This window comes from Haemorhous mexicanus, chromosome 14 (assembly GCF_027477595.1).
Source record: "Haemorhous mexicanus isolate bHaeMex1 chromosome 14, bHaeMex1.pri, whole genome shotgun sequence".
NCBI lineage: Eukaryota > Metazoa > Chordata > Aves > Passeriformes > Fringillidae > Haemorhous > Haemorhous mexicanus.
The window spans coordinates 15,325,298-15,350,814 of NC_082354.1; the positions used below are offsets into that span (position 1 = coordinate 15,325,298).

The 25,517-nt window shown below is 56.7% G+C and overlaps 1 protein-coding gene across 1 annotated transcript in view; it reads right to left on the reverse strand.

The window, feature by feature from the left end:
• Window positions 1–10,963: 10,963 nt before the first annotated feature.
• Window positions 10,964–25,517, reverse strand: part of EFNB1 (ephrin B1) — a 48,570-nt gene continuing 34,016 nt past the window's right edge. Inside the window, exons 3-5 of the mRNA XM_059858939.1 lie at window positions 17,457–17,549; window positions 16,408–16,536; window positions 10,964–15,451 (exon numbers count right to left, since the gene is read on the reverse strand). Of these exons, the coding sequence (XP_059714922.1) occupies window positions 15,063–15,451; window positions 16,408–16,536; window positions 17,457–17,549 (611 nt within the window). The 3' untranslated portion in view covers window positions 10,964–15,062. The remainder of the gene's footprint in view (window positions 15,452–16,407; window positions 16,537–17,456; window positions 17,550–25,517) is intronic.

A 25,517-nucleotide genomic window follows, 5' to 3' on the forward strand; every position in this document is an offset into this window, starting at 1 on the left:
AGGCAGGGAGAGGCTTGGAATGAGGGCAGGAACCCCTGGGGAAGGATGTGCCCCCCTAGGCCAGGCAATATTCCTGTCAGTGTAGTTTTAAACCTCCCTGTCTTGGTCCAGTGGCAGGTGTCCCATGGCAGGGGGTGGAATGAGATGAGATTTAAGGTCTCTTCAAACCCAAACCATCCTGGGATTCTATGATGGGCAGCCTCTGGCAGGGATCAACCCCATCCCCTCCTTGCCGAGTCTACAAACAACTTTTAATAACCCCTTCCTGCCCCCCACCCACTTATTATTGACTTCCCCAAGTCTGGAAGGCTCCTGTGGGCACCATCTTCCCAAGCTACCCAAGGTTTTTCCATGCTGGGATGAGCAGAGATTGTCACCCATCCATGGGCACCTGGGGCCACCAAAGCCACTGCTTCCCAAGGAACAAGCCATGGGAGAGGGAAAACAGCCTCAAGCTGTGCCAGGGGAGGTTTAGCTGGATATTGGGAAAATTCTGTCATGGCAAGTGTCGTCAAGGCCTGCCTCAGGCTGCCCAGGGCAATGGGGGGTGTAAGAGACCCGGGGGTGTGGCGCTTGGGGACACAATCAGTGGCGGCCTTGGCAGCACTGGGGAATGGTTGGACTCGAGGATCTCAGAGAGCTTTTCCCTCAGGTGACCCCCCTTTGGATCCAGCCAAGGCGCCAGCACGGAACGCTCACCTTCATTTGCCTGGGCAAAACAGATGATGGAAATTTACTTTTTATAGCTACAAAGTTGAAGGATTTTCTGACCACAGGCTGCAAAAATCCCCTTAATGAAGCCCCAGAGCTCTCCAGGGCTTTGGGAAGAGCTCTGGCCCCCGGCCCCCCTTCTCCACTTGAAGTATTGTTTCTGTCTTGAGTCTCCTGCCAAGAATCTCTTCAGCTCTGCAGCTGGATTTGATACAGGGGTGGGGAGAGGAGCTTAATCACAGCACTAAAGAGAGAAGCAGTTCTGGGGGAGTCTTTCAAGGAGTTGAGTTGAAAGAGTCCCTGAGAGTGAAGGGGGCTCCCACTTGCACTGCCCAAACAGGGGAAAAAACCCACCCCAGAAAGGCCAAACAAAACCTCGCCCAGGCTTTGCTGCCCCTAATTCATCGCAGGCCCTGGATTAAAAGTAGGTCATTAAAGCAGCTGTGGGAAGGGCTGAGGGCAGCCCTGCCCGTGGCACTGAGATGATGGTGGTAAATCACAGCCCCACCGAGACTCCTGTGCCTGGACAGGATCCCAAATCCCAGCTGGATGTGAGAGGCATGGCTGCAGCCCCGAGCCCTGGGAGAGGGCACGGAGCAGGCACAGCCACGGCGACCGTGGGGCATCCGGGGCTTGAGAGGATCAGGAGAATGGTGGGGAGGTGCAGGGATCAGCTGGGCCTGAGCCACAGAAGCAGGACCCGGATGCTGTGACCTGGTTTTGAGGACTGAGCTGGTGCTGGGGCTCCAGCGAGACCTGGAACACTGCTGGCTTCCCACCAGAGTACAGTGAGCAGAGAGCTGCAGGAGGTGCAGGAGCTGCCACATTTCCCAGGTCTCTCACCCTCCTCACCACACACTGCAGCCCTGGTGAGCTGCAAGATTTGCCATGAAAGATACTGGCTGGATCTTCCCGGGGCTCAGGAACCCACAGGAGAGGTGGGTCCTTGATGCTCCAGCTGGGAGCTGGACCCACTGACAGATGGATGAGACCCCATGGCACAGATGGGGAGCACGGCACGAGGTGTCCATGTGGGAGCATCCCGCTCCTCACCTCACCCACAGATGTCGGCAGAGGTGGGGTGACCCCGTCCTGGGACTTGATTACTCCCCAAATGCCCCTTGCCAGTGCCAAGAGGACCCAGCCCCCTCCCCCAGCCCCAGTGCATGTGCAAGACATCCCAGGTGGGCACACAGGATCCAGCCTGCTCCAAACCAGGCTGATTCCTGGCCTCTTCCAGGTGGCTGAGCCACCAGCCAAGGAGGCTGCTGAGATCTGCAGGACCCTTCTGCTCTTCCCGGAAGGAACCTGCAGCCTCCCACCAGGCCCGAGCATTTGGAGGCCGTGCAGGAGGAGGACAGTGGGGGCTCTCCCCGCCTGGTGCCATCCCCCTGTCCCCACCGTGGGGGACACAGCCCTTCCTGTCCCTGACAGCTGATGGCTTGTCCCGTGGCCAGCGGGATGGGGCTGCCTCCAATGAATCTTTCATGCCAAGTCCAACCAGGCACTGACGATCTTCAGCTGGCCATGAGCACCCCCTCACCATTCCAGCTCCCTGCCCCCCGCTCCACGCCTGCTGCCAGCCTGGGGCAGGAGGATGAGGGCACAGGGAGGATGGAAAAGGCTACAAACACTTCTCTGGACCTGGAATAGCTTGGAGGTGTCTGTATCCCAATCTGGGGGATGATCCCTGCCTGGCTCAGGGGTCTCTCAGACCGGAGCTGTGCCAGGGCTCCAGCATTCCAGGAGCACGGACAATAGGAGGAAGAGCCGGCTCTGCTGGCGCCGCGGATCCTGGGCTGCCGGACTCGCCACCCACGGCACAAAAGCAATTAAAAGTTGCACACAGAGGCCACAGTGAAGAATGAGGACACGTAGCTGTGTCACCACCGCTCCGTTCACGCCTGTCACACCAGCCCAGCCGGTCCCGGGGGATGCAGCCGGCACAGGGATGCCGGGGAGCTGCCGCTCCAGCAGGGCCAGGATCTGGGAAGAAGTGAGAAGCAGGGAAAAGGAGGCCTTGGACAAGCAAAACTTCCTCCCCCACCATCCTCTCCCTCAGGCACGGCTCGCTGCTCCCAGCCCATAAGGCCAGTGACCGGCACAGCATCCGCAGTGACCGGCACAGCATCCCCCTGGAAAACCCCACGGAGCAGAGCGGGAAGCGGAGCAGCCGGGCAGGACGAGGCACAGGGGTGTCTGTGGGGGGGTCCCGATGCCCGCAGCCCCCGGGCCCTCCCAGCAGATCCCATTGTGTAACATGGCCAGCCCGTCAGGACACATCTCGTCACCGGCGCGGCCGCGCTGCCGCGGAGCCGGAGGCGGCGGCTGCCAGGTCACATCAGGCAGAGCTGGTGGTGCCCGAGCTGGGCACGGCGTGGGCAGGGACACACGGGGGGAAGGGGAGCAGGGCATGAGCCTCAGCTCACACGGGAACCCCCCGTTTGCTCCCCATGGAGCATCACCCCCCTCCCAGCCCAGTACCCATACAGAATCCTGGAATTACTTAGCTTGGAAAAGACCTCGGAGATCTTCCAGAGCACCCTGAGGAGAGCGTGGTGGAGCAGGACACAACCCTAGGGATCCCCTTCCCATGGCATCCCCTTAGCTTTGCTGCTACAAAGTCCTCCCAGCCCGAGCACACACACCCTAAAAAACCTAAAAACCCTAAAGCACACACCCCAAAAACAACCAATCACCCCACAAGGGTCTGTCCATGGGAAGCGACGCCCCAAATCCCTCTTCCTGCTGGTGGGTAACAGGAAAGTTCTGGAGAAAAACCCACTGCAACAAGAGGTGTGAAAATAACGGATTTGGGGTTTCCTTCAGTGAGGAAATAATAACAAAACCCAAATCATTTCAAGGATCTCAGAACAAACAAGAAACACCACAAAAGCAAACGCCGTGGTCTGCACGAGGATAAACAAACAATCCCACGTTAAATACAGCCAGAGAAAAGGCCAAGTTTGTTTGGGAAGGCAGAGTTAGGTTGGAAAAAATGTTTTTAGAAGTGCTCCCTATGGCTTCACCTGATCTCCCCGTTCTGACTCCAAAGGCAAAGCCAAAATATTTGATTTAAAAAATGTTGAAGTGAGACATTTTTATATTTTTAAAAATCCATTTTTTTGGCCATGAACCCAGAACGAATGAATAGTCCAGGCCAGTCCAAAACTGCATATTTTTGTTGAGCACAGCATTAATCAGACACGTTTCACCCCACTCTGGTAGGAAAAAAGCCACCATGTCAGAGCCAATTCCAGATTTGGTGCTGGAAGGTTTTGGGGAGGAGGGCATGGCACACTGGGCAGGGGTGGCCAGTTCAAAGGACACTGTGAAGTGGGAAATGTTAGTTATGGGACTTTTAAGGCAAAACCATTCCTTTAAAAACCTGCTGGAGGGGAAGGAATGGTTTCCCCATTTTGCAGATGGACAGTGAGACCCAAGCTCCCCCAGGTCCCTTCACTGCTCCCCCAGCACCCCCAGCTCTGGGGCAAGCTGGGAGCATTCCTGGCTGCCTGCTCCTGCTCCTGGCAGGGTAAATCCCACACAGCTGAGGAGCCTTTTGCTGTGCCAGCATCCTCTGATGCTGAAACAGGACGGGCTCCACAGCCGAGGTGCCCATCCCAGCTGGAAAACCCCACCGGCAGCGGGAGCAGCCCCGTGCCGGGTCAGGATGATCCAGAGGGGCTCAGCAGATCCCGCCGTGCTCCTGCTCCGTCCTCCCCGCCCGTCCCGCCGGGGCCGCGGGGCCTCCCCCGGCTGCGGCCGCGCTCCGTGCTTGGCTGCACTCCCTGAAAGAGCCTTTCTCTCGCATTCAGGGCAGGATTCGCCCGCCCATCCCTCCCCGCCGCTCTCCCGCAGCCAGCGGTGCCGCGGGGAAGAGAGGAGGGAGTGCGGGATGCGTCGGGGCCGGAGTATCCCAGGGAGCATCTCATGGATCATCCCATGGACCATCCCATGGAGCATCTCATGGATCATCCCATGGACCATCCCATGGATCATCTCATGGGTCATCCCACGGACCATCCCACGGAGCATCTCATGGAGAATCATGAATCATCTCATGGAGAATCATGGATCATCCCATGGATCATCTCATGGAGCATCTCATGGATCATCCCATGGACCATCCCATGGAGCATCTCATGGGTCATCCCACGGACCATCCCATGGAGCATCTCATGGGTCATCCCACGGACCATCCCATGGAGCATCTCATGGATTATTCCATGGACCATCCCGTGGAGCATCTCATGGAGAATCATGAATCATCTCATGGAGAATCATGGATCATCCCATGGATCACCCCATGGATCATCCCACGGAGCATCACATGGAGCATCTCTGGGCAGGCCATGCCTGAGACCCACTGCTGCTCCTTTTTTGGCTCCTGCCAAGCCCCCTGCCCATCTCCAGCTGAATGAGGGGGTTCCAACATCCAAATGGCATTCCTGGTGGGAATTCCTGCACTCCCCTCACATGCACAGGGGTTCTTTGCCTGGAAATCCACCTCCAGCAGCTGGGATCACTGGGAAGGGGCAAAACTGGGAAATGCTGCAGGATTTTCTTTGCTGAAAGTGTGGTCAGGCCCTGAACAGGTTGCCCAGGGAAGTGATGGAATGACCATCCCTGAAAGCGTTCAAAAAACATGTGGAAGTGTCACCTGGGGATGCAGCAGTGCTGGGAGAACAGTTGGACTCCACTATCTCAGCGGGATTTTCCCACCTTAATGATTCTGTGATCCTGTGATAAGACATGGAATAAAATCCCCACCCCCAGGCTTCGCTGTCTCTGCCTGAGCTGTGAGAGAGGCGTTCATAGCCTGGGATTTCCTGGAATTCGGGATGAGCCCCTCTGCCCCTCTGCCCTCTGCACCCCCCAAGGACACCCAGGCTCATCTTTCCCCTTTATTAGGAGCTAATTGCCCCTCTGTTGGTTTTGAGAAGGATCGCGAGATGTTTGGAGGCTCAGCCTTCCTTAACCCTTTCCCCCCAGGCTGGGACGGGTTTCCGGGTGACCCGGGGGGGCGCAGACACTGCGCCTTTGTTCGGCTGCTCGGGCTGCCGGGATATCGGGATATCGCCTTACGAGCCGAGCGCCCCGGCCCCATTCCCGCGTCCAAGAGCAGCAAAGCCCGGCCGGCACCGGGATTATTGTTGGAAGCCCAGGGAGGGCGAGGAGAGGTGTCAGGCTCTGGCACAGGGATGCACACCCCAGCAGGACCCACCTCTGCCTGCTCAGAGCTGCCTTCTCACGCTGGGATGAAGCTCAGCTCTTCCCATCCATCCTCTGGGAAAATTTTTCTCTGGTCACAAGGTCCCCTCAACCCTCACTGTGATCCAGCCCTTGCAGGTCCCCCCAGCCTGGCCCTGTAAAGTCCATAATTAACGGCCAATCCCATTTTACATCAAGCAGTGGGAAGCCACAGTTCATCCTGCATCCTCCTCTTGAGCTGCTCTCTCTTTTCCAGCCAGGACAAAGTGATGGATGCAGGATGGGAGCTGCCATCCTTCCAAGTTCCTGCAGCTCCCGCACTGGAGCGAGCTGGGCATTGGCACAGCCACAGTTAGAGGGAACCAGGGGGTTCCATAGGGACAGCAGCCATAGGAGCCCTCCACCCCATTTTTCCAAGGGCAGCTTTCCCTGCTGGGGCTGGGGCAGCAGGAAAGATCCTTTGTTGATGCAAAGGGAAATAACCCCACAGGCAGCTACCTCTGTGCTCCTGGCTGCAGGTTCACCCACTGGTTCATCTCCCCAGATATTCCCTGTATCGCTCCCCACCTCCATCTGCACCAGGAAAGGTCCATCTCCAGCTGGGGCACCCCTTGGCACCTTGGGAAGCCCTTTGCCTGCTGCTGGGCACCCCACAGCACCCCATGCCCTGCTGCAGGGATGATCTCACCCCAGCTCTCAGCAGCATTCAGGGCTTTTTCCACCCCACTCCAGACACCAGCTGGGCCATATCCCCACCTGAGCTCCCCCAGCCCCCAGGTGGAGGAGAGCAGAGCCCCCCCCCAGCCCTTTGGAGTCTCCAGCTCGCTTTTCCTTCTGGCTCAGCTTCCCTACAAAGACCCCAGAGCCACAGCCAGAGCCAATTTCCAACAGGAACCTGGCGCTGGGCTCGCTGGGGAGGATTACACCAGGCTGCAGGAATTAGGGGGGAGCTCGGCTGAAACTGAAGCCTCGCTCGGCCCTTCCCAGCCAGGACAGGTCCAAGGCTGGAGGCAATCCTGGGATAGGAACAGGAGCTGCACGATGGGAGCAGCAGCCCTGCTTGTCCTGGCTCTGCCCAAATCCTATCCCAGAGCTCTGGGTGCTGGCCTTGGGACACGGGAGCTGACAAAGTCTCAGCCACATCCCTCCATGGGGCGGGGTGAAGCAGTGGGAGCGTGGACCACACCTCCCCATGGACACATCCACCCTGCAGTCACGGTGTCCTTATTCCCTGTGCCCTGGGGAACAGGGGAGAAGCACAGAGTGACCATTGAAACAGGGACACCTCCCAGCCAGATCCTGGGCTGGCTCAGAAGAGGGAGAACCACTAACAGTGTCCCAGAATTAGTGAGAGGCAAAATAAGCCCTGTCAGGATCCCAGGATTGCTGAAAAGCAGGACAAGACCATCAGACTCCCGGGATTGCAGAGAGGCAGAACACCCTAACACTAGCGGGATCCTGGGTTGGCTCAGTAGCAGCTCTCAGGGTGGCCACAGCACTGATATTTCCCATTTTTCTCTCATCCTCCATCCAAAACAAAAGGAAAAGCTCTGTGTTTCCTTCAGACCCCCTTCCAGCAGCTGGGGGACCCTCTCCAAGGGTTGTGTTTCAGGAACATTAAAACCTTGCACATAATTAACTGATGTTTGCTGTAGAGCCGTGTTCATTCCTTCTTAACGAACCAAAACCTACAGGATTTATCCTGAAGCTCCCTGTTTCACTGGGGCAAACCTTCCTCCTCATCCCCCCATGGCTTCCTAGCACTCTCCTTTGCCTTTTCCAGCCCTGTGACGCCTCCAGCCCAGCCCTTCCCTCATGGTTATCCCAGCGGGTTGCTGGCAAAGCCAGGGAGGTCATTCACAGGAGCCCCTGCACATCCCGGCTGGCTGGGATATGACCAGGGAAGAGCCTTTTCACGATGCTGGAAGCGCTGCCAGGGAAAAAAGGCTGCAACCATCCCTGCTGGCTGCGGGCCTGCCTGCAGAGGGAAAACCTTGGCAGCGCGTGACGCTTTTCTCCGAGCACTTGAGCTCCGCTGGGTCCAACTGCGGGGCCTTTGTGCGAGCGGCGCCTGGCCCGCTCCGCCCGGATCTGCTCCACCTCGGGCACAGATGGCTGTCCTGGCACAGGGATGGGGCTGGCAGTGGCACAGGAACACAGGGAGAGCACTGGAGCCCGACCCGCTGCCTTGCCAGCACCAGCTGTGCTCTTTTCCTCCTCTTCCTCACCCTTCTCCTCTTCCCATCCCATTCAGCGTCTTACATAGAGACCACTGTCCACATTCTCACCTCCTTCCCACCCCTTGGCTGTCCCCATCCCTGTCCCATCCCATCCCATCCCTGTGACAAACGGCCCCCCAGTGCATTCCCGTTATTGCTCTTATTACGGAGCCCACGGGACTCGTTGCATTCCACGACAGCCTAATGGATCTTCCAGGCTCCTCTCCCTGGAAACCAGGTGCAGGCGAGCCAGTGGATGCAGCAGAAGGCCTGGCTGTGGGAAAAGCCCACTGCCTCAACCAGGAAAACCTGTTAGTTATTTTGGATACACTGTCAGGAAAACAAGGATAAACTTCCCAATCCTGGCAGCCGCAGCTGGTCCAGCCAAGGTTTATGAACAGGAATTGCTGTTATCCAGCCCCTTCCAGGCTGGGGGGTTCAGATGCTCCCCTTGGAGTGGAAATGCCAGAGGAGGAGGCTGAGTGTGCTGGGAAGGGTGGATGAGGCCAGGAATGGGCTACAGCAATGGGAGAATGGGGTGTGATATTGGAAAGGAAACCTGGGATATGTTGTCCTGCTCACCCTCAGCCCTGCTGAGATCCAGGGAATACAGCCAAGGCTGGGAAGAGCAGAGAGTGGAGGCTCTGGTGCTCCAGCTCCATCCCTGCTGCCTCCCAGGGCCAGCTCATCCATGGATGGGCAGCAGCAACTGCAGCTCAGGGCCTTGAGGGGAGTGGGAAGCTCCAGGGATGGCAATGCCTCGGCAATGCTGGAATTAGGAGGGAGAGGATGGGTGGAACAGGGACAACACCCTGTCAGCACCAGTGCCACCAGCACAGCTCCAGCACATGGAGCCAATGTTCCGGGAATACTGGAGGTGTCCCTGCCCTGTGCTCCCTCACTCCAGAGCTCATCCTGAGCCCCACAGCAGCCCCAATGTCCCATCCCAAGCCAAGCCTGGTCTCAAACTGGAGCTGGAACTGCTGCAGATCCATCATTCCCTGCTCACCTTCCTCCAAGGGGCTTTGAGCTTCCCATCCCTTAACCAGATCATACAGGTGCTTCCCATAGGGGCTCCCCTTCCATGGGGGTTCCACCCTGGCCATGGCACACAGCGGCACTGCTCCTGCACCTTGGGTGGCCCGGGCATCCTAATCCCCCAAACACTCCTGCACCAGGGACATGGTTACCCCCAGCATCCCAATCCCCCCAAACGCTCCAGCTCTGCCGGCCTGGCAGCCGCCCCACTCCTGAGTGGGATCCGGCCAAGGGTGAGTTAATAAACTCGACAAAAAGCTCCTTTATGTGAAATAATTAAAATAACTCCTCCAGTCCTGATGGACATCCAAAACCATCAGCAGCTCTGCAGCTTTAATGAACATTCCAGATCCAGAGGCTCCCGGGTAGGATCCTGCTGATCCCTCGCTGCCAGCTGGCCCATGGGAGCAGAGCGGAGCCACGGCACGGCCTCAGCTCCCATGTCCTCATGGGCACTGGCAGCAGGGTTTGATGTCCCCTCCCACCACAGACAGGGACAAGGGAGCTCCCAACCAAACCTTTCCCAACACAGAGACTTCTGCAGGATCTTGCACTGGCGTGGGATCAGGAGGAGAAGCAGCTCCAGCACATCCCTGTCCTATGGAACAGCTGCCTATGGAGCACCAGGAGTGACCCCGTGGGGTTCACAGGCTCTGCACCCCCCAGTCTGTGCTGGTCCCACCCAGAGCAGCCCCAGAGCCGGGGGACCCTCCTGGGGGTGGGTTCCAGGAACCTGTTTAAGCACTTTTCCCTCTGCTAGCAGGTCCCAGCATGTTTGGCACTTCCAGTTCTCCCTGCAGGCATCAGGGCCCAGCAAAGCTGTTTAGAATTAAAAGCCCTATTTCATTCCCAGTGGGATCAAAGCACACAGAGAGGGAGGGTTTTCAAACCAGCAAACCACATTTGAGCCCAGCTGGTGCACCCCAGGGCCCCATCATTCCGACCCCCATCCCGGCATTCCCTGCTCACTCCAGCAGGCTCTTGGCATGGTCCTGGAGGTTCTGCTTGAGCCCAAACAGCTCCGAACTATCCCGCTGTGTTCCATCTCCACAGCTCACCTCACCCCTCCAGGCTGGATGAGTTTTCCCCAGCCTCTCTTGGTTGGTGCCTCAGCCCCACTTTAAGATCCCATAAACCAGACCCATTCCCTCCCATACCCCTGTGGTCACCCCAGAATCCAGCACCCACAATTCCTGACAGGACAACCTGGACTGGAGCAGGGGTGGTTTGCACCAGAGAGGAACTTCCATGACTCCATCCTCTCCTAAAGCAACTCCAGGGTGAGGAGGAGTCCACCTCATTCCCTTCCTGCATTTCCCTGTGCCTGTCTGGAGCAGGCTCATTCCTGCCAGGAATGGGCATCCCTATCCTGTGCCACCAGCAGCTCCCAATAGGCTCTGACTGCTCCAGAGCACAAGAGCAGCCCTTCAAGCCTGAAAGGAACCCAGTGGCCTCCAGGAGTCTCCAGCTGCAGCGAGAGAGCCATGGAAACACAAAATAATTTGGATTAGAAAAGACCTTTAAGATCACCAGGTTGAACCATAGCCATGAGTGCCCAACCATATCCACCCATATCCAACTGTGAGTTCATCCAATCCCAAGTCCATGCTGTAAATATTGGACAAAAATCTCTGAATTTTTCCTGACTAAACCAAACCCACCAGATCCCTCCAGGATCTGCTGGTGATGATCTGTCCTAGCCAACTCTTTCCAGATCTCTTCAGCTCAGGCTGCAGTTTCAAACCTAGGGCAAGAATAAAGCACACGGGAGACAGCCAGGATTCCATAGGAAAAAAACCCTTTTATTTAACAATATATCAGGTTCCATCACGGCTCCATGGAGTTCAGCTGCCACAGAGCTGTTACCGATGCCGATGATATGCTACTGGGCGGGAGAGCTGGGAGAAGGCAAAAGGAATCAAAACCAGGAACATGACACGAAGAAAGAAAATCTGCGGCGCCGGGAGCGCGGCCGAGGGGATCCCGGCACTGCCGGAGCCCCACCAGGAGCCGAGGAGGATCAACCAGCATGGGGATGCCAAGGCCGGAGCCAGGACGTGCCCTGCAGCCAAGGAGGTGCCAGCACAGAGGGGCCTGGTTCCCTCCGTGCCCGGTTCCCCGCACGGTGCCCAACCACTCCCGCTCGGCCCAAGCCCCATCCCGCATGCCCCACACCAGGAGCACGTCTGGACTCCAGCTCCGTATCCACCCCTCAGCTAAGGGCAGTGCAGGGTGCACAGGGAAAATCTGTCAGCCCAGCTGCTCCGGCAGTGGCACAGGGGTGGGGCAGTGGCAGTCCCAGCTGGTTGATGGCAGGGCCAGGCCCCTCAGGACAGGGACGGTGCGGATGTGACGCTGTGGGATGTGGAGGTGGCACAGCTCTGAAATGTGGGAGCGCGGTAAGGACGTGCAGGGGTGCGGTGCTGCCAGGATGGAGAGAGGGATGTCCATCCCTGCTCCAGCACCTCTGGAACCTCCCAGAAACCCTCTGTCAATATAATGCAGGTTCACAGCAAAGCTCCTGGGAGCAACTGGGAGAACTGGGGGCTCCCTGATGCCTTCCAGCTGCCCATGACAAGTGCCATGTGACACCAGAGATGGCTCCAGGCAAGGCCACCACCCCTGGGCAGGGACTCTGCACTGGCCATGGCTGAGAAGCCGTCCCAGCCCTGGCACCAAGAAGAGATGGGGCCATGGTGAGCTGGCAGTTGGTAACCAAAACAGGCAAACACAAAATGGGATAGTTGGGAAAGGGATCTGCACCAGGAGCAGCTCCACAGACCCAGAAAAGCAGAGTAGGATCTCAGGATGTTGCATTGAGTTCTGCATCCCCAAGTCAGGGATTTTTTGGTTAAAGATAAGAAAGCAGATAAATCTGATGTCCCTTTAGATCACCACGTGGTCCCCAAGTCTCTGCCTGTAGCCAGGACAGGCTCAGAGCTCTAGGACTCACTGGGAATGAGCCACAGATTCTGGGATGGAATAGAATCCCAGATTCCTGCCTCACTCTCTGCTTGGAGCCCATGTGAACCTGCATTATATCAAGGGCAGGTCCCCAGTCCCGATCCCGGCAGTTCCCACACTCCAGCACAGCCCACAGGCTCCGGGCTGAGCTCTATGACAATGTTTTACACCCGTTCTTGTGGTTAAAATTTCTTTTTTTTTCATCTTTTTTTTTAAGTTCTCATTTGTTTTTCTAAGAAAAAGCAACCAGAAAATAATTCGGAGTTTATACAAAACATCTTTACATTATTTCTTCCAAAAAAGACTAGTATTTACACAAACAAAAGGGGGGGGGGGGGGGGAGGAAACAAAAAAAAAAAATTAAAAAAGGAAAATCAACCAAATTTCAATGTTTTCCAAGAAAAGAACCCGAGGGACACACTCTGATCCAGGACCCAGCAGCCCGAGGTGCTCAGCAAAAACCAAGAGTTCTGATTTCACCCTTTCTTCACATATTTACAAGATTTTGCAGCTGTTCCCAGCAGCAGGAGTGGGACTGATGGAGACCTCAGCCGGGGACAGCCGCCATAAAGAGCCATCAGCACTGTCAGATCACTTCTGGTACAACCTGTGGCCAGACTCTGTCCCTTCTCCACCAAAACCAAACCAAAACTACATCATCCCCTCACTTCCCCCTCCACTCCAGTCACTATTCCTAATGGATTCCACTGTCACTGTCACCATCACCACTGCCACCACCACCCAGCCAGGGCTCTTCCCACTTGGGGAAACACAGGCTAAGGTTTGGCAGAGGGAAAAGGGAAAGGGGATTTTTTTAAGACACAATTCTCTGGGATTTCCCCAACAGGGAATGGGGGTCTTGGCAGGGGCAGCTCCCAGGCCAGGATGGGCAGTGGATCCCACAGAGGAGAGAGGGATGGAAGGTGCTACACGGGGGAAGCAGTGCTGGATGGGGAACAGGGGGAGCACCCACTGGGGTGCACCTCTCCCAAGGGAAGCAGCTGATTTGGGGCCCTGGAAGCAGAACCACCTCAGGATGACAAGGGCAGGAGGGGAGCCGAGACACCCCACTCCGCTCCAGCCCAAATTCCTGCACTAAACCCAACAACGTGACACCACAAAATGCTCCCATCCCGCTCAGGGCCAAACTCCAGCACAGCAGCCAGGCCATCAGATCCCCCTGGGGCCACCGGATCCCCCCAAGTCACCAGATCCTCCCAGGCCACGGACCTCTGTCCCTGCTCTGCCCCTGCCCCCGCCCGCTCCTTGTCAAGGCACTTTAGCAGAGCAGCTCCCTCGCTCTTTGGGCACTTCCTAACGCGGGATTCGGGGCCCTGGGGACAGGAGCGAACAGCCCAGGTGGGAACAGCCCCGCCGGCCCCACTCCTGCTCCCTGAGCAAAAGCAGCTACTGCTGGAAGGAAAAGAAAGTGAGGAAGGGGGGACAGCCCGAGGACCAGTAGTGACAGGGCACCGCCAGCCCTGCCGGGCTCACTGGCATCAGCCGCGGTGCTGGCGGCTCCTCTCGGGAAGAGGAAGCTGGGAATGATCCCACCAGACAGGCTCAACCCCTTCCAGTTTTGGGCGGGAGATGGGCAAGGCAAGGGCAGGGGAGCCCGGGCTGTGGACACCCGGGAGGTGGCTGGACAGGAAATGCTCCTGCACCAGGAGCAGGGCAGGGAACAGGCACAGTGGGGCTGGTCCCCAGAGCAGGTCCCACCGAGGGGCACTGGATTCTTCAGGTAAACCAGGAGGGTGGAAAAGCCTTTGGCTCAGCTCCCAACCAAGCCAAGCCCGGTGCTCCAGCCTCTTGGGGGCTTCCAATCCCGAGCACCAGCCTCCTCCTGACACTCCTGGCACAAGCTGCAAGTTGGGAACCTTTGTTTTCCAGTTTTCCTTTCCAAGGACAACCACCTGCAGTATGCCCAGCTTGGCAGGGGGCTACAGCTTCCCCCTGCCACCCCTTACTTTGCTTCCAGCAGACTTAGCCCCAGCCTGATGGAAAGCCAAAGGCTTTTTTCCACAGTGGGATGCTCCAGAGGGGTTGGGAAGAGCTGCCAGGCCATGGCTGCTCAGTGTGGGCAGGAGCAGTGTCCAGCCCCTCACGCACTGAACGCTTGAGACAGGGTGGAGATAGAAATATTTTTTTCTTTCTTTCTTTTTATAAAGAGACTAAAACAAGAGTCAACAGCTACGAACACAAAAGTTTCCAGGGGCAGTGGGGGGAGCGGGATATGCCCCGTGGCCGGTAGGATGACGTGCTGGAAGGAGGTGATTGCGTGTGCCCAGAGGTGGCGGGCCAGAGTCCCGCTCGGAATTCACAAAAATAAAAATGTTACAAAAAAATTAAAATAATTATTATAATAATAATAATAGTAGTAGTAGTAAATCGGGTTTGCCAGCTTCCTCCCTGCACAGTTGTCTGCATCTTGGCACCATGGCAAAGCAGCCTCCTCCTCATCCCCCTGTGCACTCGCTGCTCCTGGGACCGAGGCCCCGGCGTCGCTCCAGGCTCCAGGACCCTGCGGCACTGGCGGGCACTTCCCACAGGGCCGGAGGGGTGACGCGGGGAAATCCCAAACCACAAAGGGGAGGTGGAGTCTCCGGGTTTGCCAGCGGTGTCCCGAGCACAGAAAGGCACTGCGCCCGCCCCCCACGGCCGGCCACAGTCTGGAGAAGAAGAGGAGGAGGCTGAAGGCTCACCCTCAGAGTCTCGGGATTACAAAAGCTGAGAACTACAAAACTAAATACAAAGGGGAGAATCAGCACGTGAGCGTTGAGCCCTCCGCTCCCCGGCGCCGCTCCCGGCGCTGCCCGCGCCGTGCCAGGGCAGGGGAACGTTTCGCTTCCTCCCTGCGGCGCCAGCCCCGCGCCCGGCGCTCCCGCGCTGCTGCATCGGCCGTTCCCAGGCTGCTCCTCACACTTTGTAGTAAATGTTGGCTGGGCTCTGCGGGGGCATCTCCTGCACGATGTAGACGGGGTGCCCGTAGTCCCCGCTCACCTTCTCGTAGTGCGGGCAGTAGTTGTTCTCTGTAGTCCGTAAGGGGATGATGATGTCGCTGGGCTCTGAGCCCGCGTTCCCACTGCATTTGGGGCTGGCCAAGGTGCTAAGGGACAAGGCTGCGGCTCGCTGCTGCGTGTGCTTCCGGTGCCGCTTGCGGATCTTGATCAGAAGTACAACGAGGAAGATGATGATGAGGATGAAGATGACGCAGCCAGCGCCAATGGCCGCGAACACGGCCACTTTGGAGCTCAGGAAGCCATCACTGGGACCTTGGGTCTCCTGGCCGTCCTGGTTGACAGAGCCTGCAAGGCAAGGGGAGAAGGGGCTCAGAGAGGCAGCCAGATCTGTGCTCTGTCCATGCATGGATCACACCTGTGGAGCAGCGGGATGAGTTGCTCATTGGAGCTCCTCTCTGACCCCCAAACTCAGCAGAACATTCTCCTGCCATGCTCCCAAGGAGGGGAGCCTCTCACCTCCAAGGGGACACGACTTGCTCCCCACCTTCCCACCCCAGTCAGACCCACACGTTCCTGGGAGGACTGGGCAGGGCAGGCAGGAGCCCCAGGCATCCACAGAGGGGGCACCACATGCCCTGCTCCCCATCCTGCACCACTGATCCCCTTCCCATCTCCCAGCTTATGAAGCAGAGTGTTGATTGTGTCCAGGTGACACCATTCCAGACCTGGGGAGCCTTCACTCCCCACGGTAGATGAGGATGCCCTCGTGAACATGGGCTCTGACACACAGAGCGCCCCAGTCTCCAATTACTGACCCCTGGGCCGAGGCAGCTGCAGCCCCTGCAGGGGCAGCACTCAGAGACTGATCCAGGCAGGAAGAAAAGAAAAACTTCCCAGCTTCATCTGATTCCACTTTGCTCTCAGAGGGGTCAGGAACTCAGGAAATCACCTTCAAAGGGCTCTCACACCCAAGGACCTCACCTCCTCCAAGCCCTCTCAGATGTGCTGTAAGGAACACATGGGAGGAGGAGGAGGAGGAAGAGTGCTGAAACAGCACTTCTCTGCCAAGCTCTGACAGGAGCTGGGGAAACAAACACGAGCTGCTTTGCAGCCTGGGCTTAAGAAAGCAGCAGGACAGCAGAGATGAGCACAACACTTAAAGCAAACCCATCCAGATCCCGGATCCAGAGAGTCTCGTATCCCTGGGATCCAAGCAACAAGTATAACTCGGAGGTGCTTCATTGGGCCCGTGGCAGGCAGAGGATCCCCATCCCTCTCCTGGGGATCCCTGGAATACCCACCTGGCTTGCCGGGCTCCTCTGCCGCCGGGACCTTGCTGCGCGGGCTCTGCGTGATGACCTTCACTGTGTCATCCGACTCCTTGCTCGGCCGACTCGTCGTCAGCTGCTCTGGGATCACCGCGTTGGGATCTGGGAAAGGGGAGGGGTGGATGAGAAGCCTTGGTCCAGCCTGGAAGGCAGCAGCTTGTTCGCCCCTAAAGAAGTGCCCCCAGTTGTCAGCCACTCCCATGGGGCACAGGAGCACTGGGAGATGCCGAGAGCAACAGAGCAAGGCTGAGCTGCTCCAGGGGTTGCGGGAAGCAGGTCCCCACCCTAATTCCCTGGTTTGCTGTTTTCAGAGCTCCCATGCGTGGGCTGGGACAGGTTTCTTGCTCAGGCAGCAGGAGGAAAGGAAGGGAAGGGCAGGCAGGAGGCCAAGGCTGCAGCACAGCTTTGCCTGTTTATTATAAATATTGGCCCCAACGTGCAAACACAATAATGAAAAGCAGAATTGGGAGCTGCGCATCCGAGTCGGGGCTGAAATGAGGCCGGGGCATCACTGGGCCTGGGAAGCAGCTTGGGATGGAGGTGGTGGGGAGCAGGAGCTCCAGGAGAAGAGTCTGTTATTGATATCCCTGCTGTCCCACTGCCACCAGAGTCCCCACAGCCTGGTGGCCTCCAGAGCTGAGATCCACCAAGCCGAATCCCTGATGCCTGGCCAGCTACAATTCCCCCTTGAATGCCCAGGAAGTCACGGGGGCACTGCCTGTACCAGCACCTCCGAGACACTTGCAGGGCTCATGGGTCCCTGTGCCGAGCTCACTTCCTGCTGGGATATGGCCCACGAGGTAACCGGGAACAATCGCTCCCTTTCAATGCCAGTGCTCCGCACATGCGCCATGTTGGCAGGAGAAAAAAGGCAGGAAGAAAGATCCTAAAAATGAAATTCTGTTGAACTAACCCAAGAGTGCTCCCAGGAGCAGCTGGCCTGGCCTCAGTTTCCCTGGAATCTTGAACTCCCACATTCCCCAGAGGAGCAGCAGGAGACCCCAGGGAACTGGAGGACTCACCCTGCCCCACTTTCATGACAATCTTCATGGAGCGTGTCTGGCAGACCCCTCCTTCCCGGTTCTCCAGGCCATCCAGCGTGCCGTTGGAAGTGGCTGCAAGAAAAGAGGCAATGTTGGACAGGTTCCTAGGAGCTGGAAGGGCACTGCTGGGCAGCTCTCTGTTGTTCCCTGGCATTACTGTGCAGGTCCTCACTCTCCCACAGCACTGCCAAGCAGGTCCCAGCTATCTCCTGGCACCTCTGACCCCAAGGATTCACTCCTGACCCCCCCATTACAGCCACATCTTCTCACTCCAATCCAGAGCCCTCCGAATTCCCAGCTCCTGCCCCTCCCAAATCTGCCTGCAGCAGTGAGGACATGATCCCTGCAGCTTCCTCTCACTGCCACATCCACACAAGTGAGCCATTCTCCACGCCTGCACCCTCCTCCCCCCTTTAATTCCTGGATAATTTCCTTTGCTCCTGGTGCAGAATGGGAACACTTGCATATGCACAGTTTAAATTATACATCTCTAATTACACCCTGTGCCTCGGTGAAGAATGTAAACTCAGAGCCCCAGTGGACTCCGGGGGCTCTAATTGCAGGGCAGAAGTCACTTAAATTCACATTAACTTTTCGCTGGAGCCGGCACAGAGTTTTCAGCCCTTGGATCCCATGGGAGCACAGAGAGGATTCCCCCCATCCTCCAGCCCACTGCAGGGCTTAGGGCAGGGGGGACACAAGAGAGAATAAACCCAAACACAAGGATTTCAGGACTAAGCACCTAAACGGCAGATTCTGCTAAACAGACTCAAAAAACTGGTTTCAGAACTCACCAGGGCCCTGGATGTGGCCACTGTGCCTGGCATGGAGCCGATCTGCCCAGGGGCCAGGATGGTTCCCACCTCATCACCTCCCTCCATCACAGCAAACACAGAGCATCCCAGTGCTCCACCAAATCTAACCACAGAGATCAATTCACCCAGGGAAGCAGGGAAACCCAGGAGGAGCTCAGCAACAGCTTGGGGAAGGCAATGCGATGAAGAATCATGGAGTCCAGGGATTAGTTTTCCAGACACAAGGCAGGACTTGGCCAGCACCACGCAGCCAACACCTCCCAGAGCCTCAAGTCAAAGCTCAGCCCCAGGGTTTCAGGTTCCCTGTGCAGCCCAATTCCTGCCTCCATCCCGCAAAAAAGCAGGTCTGAGAGGACAGGCGACTGACAGAAATTTGGGATGAATCCATTGGACCCTGCTGGGTGTTGGTGAGGGGACCGGAAAAGGCTGGAGTACAGAGCAGTGAGGCACCCAGCAGGAGGTTCTGTGCTGGGATAAACTGGAAAGCACACCCGGATCCCACCGGGAAGCAGGCTCTGAGTCCATCAGCTCTTTCCAAACACCTCTGTGCAATCAAGGCTCTTGCCTGAAACCCCAGCAAATGTTTTCCTAATCAGAAAGTCCTTGGGCCATTTGCTGAGTTATCACCTCTCCCACAGCAGGGTCCCCCCTGCTAGCAGCTCCCGGGATGGAGCCGTGCATCCAGCTGGGATGGTGCATCCAGCTGGGATGGTGCATCCAGCTGGGATCTGCTGGCAGCCCTTCCAACAGCAGCACTGTCAGCACCAAGCCCCACGCAAATGCCTGGGAATGTGGAGAAACGCCCCCGAGAGCGTGCATGAGTTCTCTGGAATCCAAACAGGATGGACCTGAGCTCAGACTCCCCATAAAAACACATCAGGAGTGAACTCCAGCAGAAGGCTCGGCAGCCCAGCTCTCCCAGGCCAGAGGCGCCAGTTTGGGGTTTAAATCAGCAGGTACATCCCAGCTCACAGCCCTGAAGCAGCTCCTTGAATTGTTTTCCAGCCTCCCAGCTCCATGCCATGGGTTGTTGCATCTCAAAGAGACTCATCCATCAAGGGAAAAGGCAGCGGTCTGTAAAAACCAGTCCCTGTGAAGCTTCATGAGGTCTGATTTATAAATAATTAACTAATTATAACAAAATGTGGCAACAAGCAAGCACGGTTCAAGTGGGGGAAACCAGAAGACCCCACAAAGGCAGCAGTTCCTCCAAATAACTATGAAGACATTCCATCCACACACAACAAAAATGTTAAAGGTCCAAAGAGGACAGAGGGAGCAGCTGGAGCCACAGGGAGGGCAGCTGGAGCCACAGGGATGGACGAAGGGACACAGCTGAGCATCCTTCTTCCCACCCCACACTTGGACACAAAGTGTCTTCTTGTTCTAGCCACGGAAATGACGAGGGAGAAAGCTTTGAGAGGGAACCATGTGGAAAAATGAAACAGTTGCTTGAGCGAACAAAAAAAAGGGAATAACATTTGTAAACCCACAGTGATGGTCTTGGAATGGCCTCTGGAAACAAGGACATGAGCCTCCACATTTCGTGTAAATCCACAATGGGCCAGAGAGAGCTGGATGCTCCATGCAGCTGGTTGGGCTTCCAAAAGTAAAAATCCTAAATCCCCAAATTCATCCAAATGGTGCAGAGTCCAGAGAGTTTGATGTGAACATGTAGGGCAGGGTGATGTGAGAGCAGCAGGTCCCTGATCCATTGGGAAAGGCTCCTCCAGTGCAATTCCCTGTGAAGCTCAGTGATGAAGAGCTGCTCCTCCCGCTCTGTTTCCTGCTTTCCCAGTGGAAGAAGCTCCAGCAGAAGGCTCCAGGCTCAGCTCAGCCCAGCTCCAGTGGATCCAGATCGGGATCTGGGTGGCACTTGATGGATTCCTCAGGCACCTGTGAAACTCACTGCCACGGTTAGGGTGAGCCATGGTGACACCACCAATCCTCAGCTGCCAATGGAATCCAGAGTCAGCAACCCACAGAGGAAAATGGAAAATCCACAGGCACAGCAGCAGGAGAGCTGGGAGAGCCCCAAGCTGCAGAGAGGCAGTTGCAGGGCAGCAGCAGGAGACAGAGCTGTGACACAACGAAGGAAGCCAGGCAGGGAGCTGGGAATAGCCATGGAATAGGAAACGGCAGGTCTCAAACAACACTGTCACCTCCCCGTGCCACACCAGCAAGGCTCAGTCCAGCCAGACCCAGCAACGCTGAGCGCACAGGAGCATTTTCCTGCCTTATTCCATTTTGGATGGATTCGCAAGTTGGCTGTAGGACTGGGAGAGCAAAAATAACCTCTGGCCAGTGACTTCCAAAGGCTGCTCCCAGCCCAGAGAGCCATCAGATGCCTCTGCCCTAATGGAGCATTAAGCCCCGGGCTGCTGAGTGATGAGGATTTAACAGTGATACTATTAACCATGTAATTGCTTGTCAATTTAGAGGAGATGCTCAGCCACCATGGAATCCAGGCAGGACCTCCACTCCTGGAGACCCACATGCCCATCCAGCCCAGTGACACACACCACGGAGCTGGGACAGATGGCTGAGATCCCCAAAAACCCCATGGTCCCGTCTCCAAGCCAGCAATGCCATGTGCTGTCCCTGCTGCCTCCCCAGCGCCAGCACTCAGTGTCACCAGAGCTTTTCTCCCTCCCCTAAAAATATTTCAAAGGAGAATTCGGGTTTTGGCAGATGGGAGATGCTGGAAGTAATACCTGGCAAGAGATGAAGGCAAGGGTCTCTTAAATGGTCAGCCTTGGCCAGAGCAAAATGTTTGGTTTCTCTGCTGGATTCCCTCTAGCAGGGCTGCGTTATGATTTGGGCCCCAAAGCACAATTAATGTGCTGAGACTGTAGCGAATCCAAGTCTCTTTCCTTTTATTGCTCTTAATCACTCTTCCATCTGTGCAGCTCAGCCCTGCTCCAGCCCCAGCCAGGCATGGCGTGGCTGCAGCCCGGCCGCCATCCCCAGCACCCCCTCACCCCCAGACCCGCACAAGGTTCGTTTTTCCATCATTTCAGGAGAGGGGGCAGCATCCAACCAGCGCCCCACAGCCTGACCCCAATCCTGCCAGGACCACGGGGGCAAGGGGCAGTTTGCAGAGCAGCCTGAGCCCAGCCTGGACACCCCTGGGCTGAAAGCCCTCCTGGCACAGGTGAAGTCCCTACAGGTCACCCTGGAGATGCACTTCCCACATCTCTGACATGCTCGGACTGCAGGAATCCACAAGCAGACTGCACTTCAAATAAAATCCCAGCTCCTGCCACCTCCCCTCTCCAGACCTTTCAAGCTGTTTTACACCCCCTCGATACCAACACAGAGGTCCTCCACTGAAGCCCAACCCACCACGGGCACTGAGCTCCTTCCCCCACATCCCAACCAGGGCTGGCACCCCAGGGGACATGGAGCTACTTCCAGGTCACAGAGCAGAGGCACTCGCCTGCTCCACTGCACACAAACTCCCTGGGGCCTCTGGGGAGCACGGCTTGGTTACAGCCCCTGCTCCTCCTCCTCCTCCTCCTCCTGCTCCTCCCAGGCATCAGGGCCATGCAGCTCCGGCTCAGGGCATCCCATTATTGGTACTATTAATATTAATATCGGTATCACTTCCTAGGAGCCCCACTGTGTGGACACGAGTCCCCCACCCCACACACATCCCCCAGCCCCTTTCCTGAGCTCCAGCACATTGGCTGGAGCTGCTGCCAGCGCCGGGGCAGGGGCTGTGCGGAGGGAGCCCACCCCACGCTGTCACACTGCCAGCGGGGCCGGCAGCCACCTTCCAGCCTTCTTCCAGCCTTCTCCCAGCCTTCCCGAGGCAGCTGCGCCGGGAAGGGGCCCTGCAGCCCCTGAAATGCCTGTGCGAGCCAGCCCGGCCCTGTCCCATCCCTGCACGGCCCAGGAGGTGCAAGGCTTGGGTTTCACAGCCACTCCTGCCAGCTCCAGAGCTGCTCCAGAGCTGCCCCAGCCACACGGCCCGGCACGGAGACAGAAGGGCCTGGGGGCTGCTCCAGCGGCACCGCTGACCGCGGGAGGGCCCCTTTGCTCTCCTCCCTGCCAGCAGGGCACTGCCAGGCCCAGGCCCATGCCATGAAGCCAACTGGGATTGCTGCGTCCCTCCTCACAGCTGTACAGGGCAGGTGAGGAGCCTGTTGCTGCAGCAACTTGGAATCTGGCCATCCCACCCCACACAAACAGGAAAATCCCCAGTTCAAATGCACTACTGGAAAGAGGAATGAAAACCATCACATGGGGTTTGGCTGGGATGGGGTTTGGCTTTCCCTGGCCAGGGTCAGCACCCCCAAAATCAAATTAAATTAGCCCCATTCCTTATAGAGAGCAGAGGGACACACACAGTTAGAGCTGCAAGAAGGGAGGACACGACCCATCACACTCATCCTCACCACCTACAGTTCCACTCTCCCCCACTCCTTCCTGGGGCAAAGGGAGAACAGGCAAACACTGAAGTATCCACTGGAAAAAGACACTTTAACCCAAGTAATGCATAAGTGAAAAGCTAATTTCCCATTAAAACAGCTTTCTGGTGGAAAATTATAACCAGCCCTAATTAGTGTCATAATTAAGAGTCACTGCTGGATTGCAGGGAACTTCATCCAGGCTGGAAAGCACATCTTGGCTGCAGGACCACAGCTTGGTGACTCACACAAGGCCTTTATCATCAACACTGTCCGTGTGCATGAGCTGTGGAAACTGTGTCCATCCTGCTTCCTGCTCAGCTCAGGAGGACCACAGCCCTAAATAAACCCTTTGTCTTCAGGTCTGTCCATCCTTTCCAAAGAAAGAGCACATCATTGGGAGAGGAAGGTGATTTGTGCAGTCTCTGTGGTCACCCCAAGCAACTGAAGACAGGTCAGGATGGAAATGCCACATAATTCCCTACCTGATGCTCTGCCAGAGTCATTTGTGGGCCCCGCTGGGAGCAGGAGGGGAGGAAACCACTTACTGCCTTTTAACAGGGTGTAAATCTCTCCTGTTAGGTAGCAAAACCTCTGGGAGATGACTGAAAAATCCTTTTGGGAAGCGGATGGAGACAGGCAGTGCCATCCCCCAGCTGCCAGGCCGATGCCAGCTGCCCACCTAAGCTCATGCTCCACCCACACTCCCAGGGGCTCAGAGAAAACTTCAGGTGATCAGGGACAGAGAGGCTGTCAGAGGGAAGATGTGCAGATCTTCTGGAAGCTCCAGGTGCCTGGGAGAGCTCAGAGAGCCAAGGAGTTGCCAGGCAGTGGGGAGGGACAGCAGCTCTGGGTGCTTTGGGACAGCCAGGAGGAAACCCCACTGCAACTACAGGCAAACTTTGCCTGTACCACCAGGAACTTCTGGAACTGGGGAGGTGACATTGGTGAAATTCCTGGCCCAAAATTGCAAATAATTCCCTGCCTGCAAGAGGAGGCAGCCCAGGCACTGCTCCCACTGTGGCTATGCACCCACCAGAGCCTAACTCAGAGCAGGATCACCTGTGCTGTACCCCACAATAACTGGAGCAGGAGATGATCCATGGGGATTGCATGGCAGGACCTCAGGAGCTGGTCTGCTCCATGCAGACACCAGTGCATGGACCAAATAGTATCCAGCAACACTCTGAGTTACAGGGTTTGGAAATTTCCAACAGATGCCACATAAACCCCTGACTCTCCAGACAAGGATTTGCCTCATCGCTGAGTAATGGATGGAGGAAGGGGGCTCTATACCCCCAAATTAGAGCTGATCCCACTGCAGCCACCCCCAGATTCCACTGCTCCTGCAGCCCTCTCTCCATGAGGTGTGTAACTCCCACTCCACACTGCCAGGTGAGATCAAAGAGCTCAGCAATTACACAGCAGCAGCAAAAACATCAATCCTGGGGCAAAGAGACTTCAAGTGGAGGATGACTCCAATCCTCCCTGGAAAGGTGACCTGCTGAAGGTGCCACACACCACCTGGGCTGGCCTGGCTGAAGGGTGGATAGACACAGATCCCCAGAAATTAGGGATGGAAAAGGGTGGCATGCCACAGTTCACTAATGTCAGACTCTCTGCACCCTGCATGTCTCAGGGTCCAAGTGTGATGGTGCTTCCTGGAGCTCCCAGTGAGCTCTTGGTCTGACAGACAGCACCCACTATCAACAACAACCAGCACCACATCCCAGCACCTACCATCACATCCCAGCACCCACCATTACAGACCCCTCCACACCAGTCTGGAGCTGCAGTGAACCCAACAAGCCTCTTCCCAGAACTACAGGAGCAGTGGATTGCAATAGGGATCCCAGGAGAAAAGCCCAGGGAGAGGGTCTTGATGTTATGGTTATTTAAAAAAATATGTCAAGGAAGTAGCTGCCTGCACTTATCTATGCACAGCTTCCCAGCCACACCAGTATGCCAGGATTTGTTTCAATTCCTCATCAAGCTGAAAACTCTTTCTGTCTTAAGTCTCCTACTCAACGTTTAATCCAGAAGCAGCCAAGTTTAATTGCTTCTAGTGTCCCAGAGGAAGTCCTCAGAGGTGACAACCACTGAAGAGCCAGGTTCACCACAATCCATGCAGCTCCAGGAGATGCCCTGGGATTTGCTGCAGACATGGCAGGAGGAGCAGGGACTGGAAGAGCCAGGGTGAGGAAAGGGAAGATGGTATGCACCAAAACACCTGCTCTTGTGTGAGTCTCCCACCACAGCAGAGCAGGATCAGGCAGGTGATGCAGGGGGAGATGTCACCTCTTCACTGCCATCACCTCTGCCATCTCTACTGTCACTGCAGTGCTCAGGAGCACTGAGGAGTTAAACATGTTTTGTTTTCTCCTAATGGGTTGTGACAATATTAACAGGGTCATGAGAATGATAGAGATGCTCTTGCAAATCATTTCTCCTGGGGAAGAACATCCTGCGATGCAGCCAGAGCCCAGTTTCCCAGGCAGACAGCACCCAGTGCCCAGGTCCAGAGCCCTCTGCTGTGCCAGGGCTGTAGGCAGAGCTGGGCTGCCCAGCAGCCAGGGAGATGAGCGGGCATGGGGATCCCTGGGTGGGTGGTTATGGCAGGCAGGGACCCCTGGGTGGGGGTTTGTGGCAGGCAGGGACCCCTGGCCCCAGAGCAGATCAAAGCATGGGGTATTTACCTCCCGGCTGGGCCCGGGACACCGGCCCTTTCTGAGGGGGCTTTTCATCCCTATTAGGGCCATGAAAGGCTGAGCCATGAGATCAGCTGCCAGGGGCTGTCCGGGGACAGCACTGAG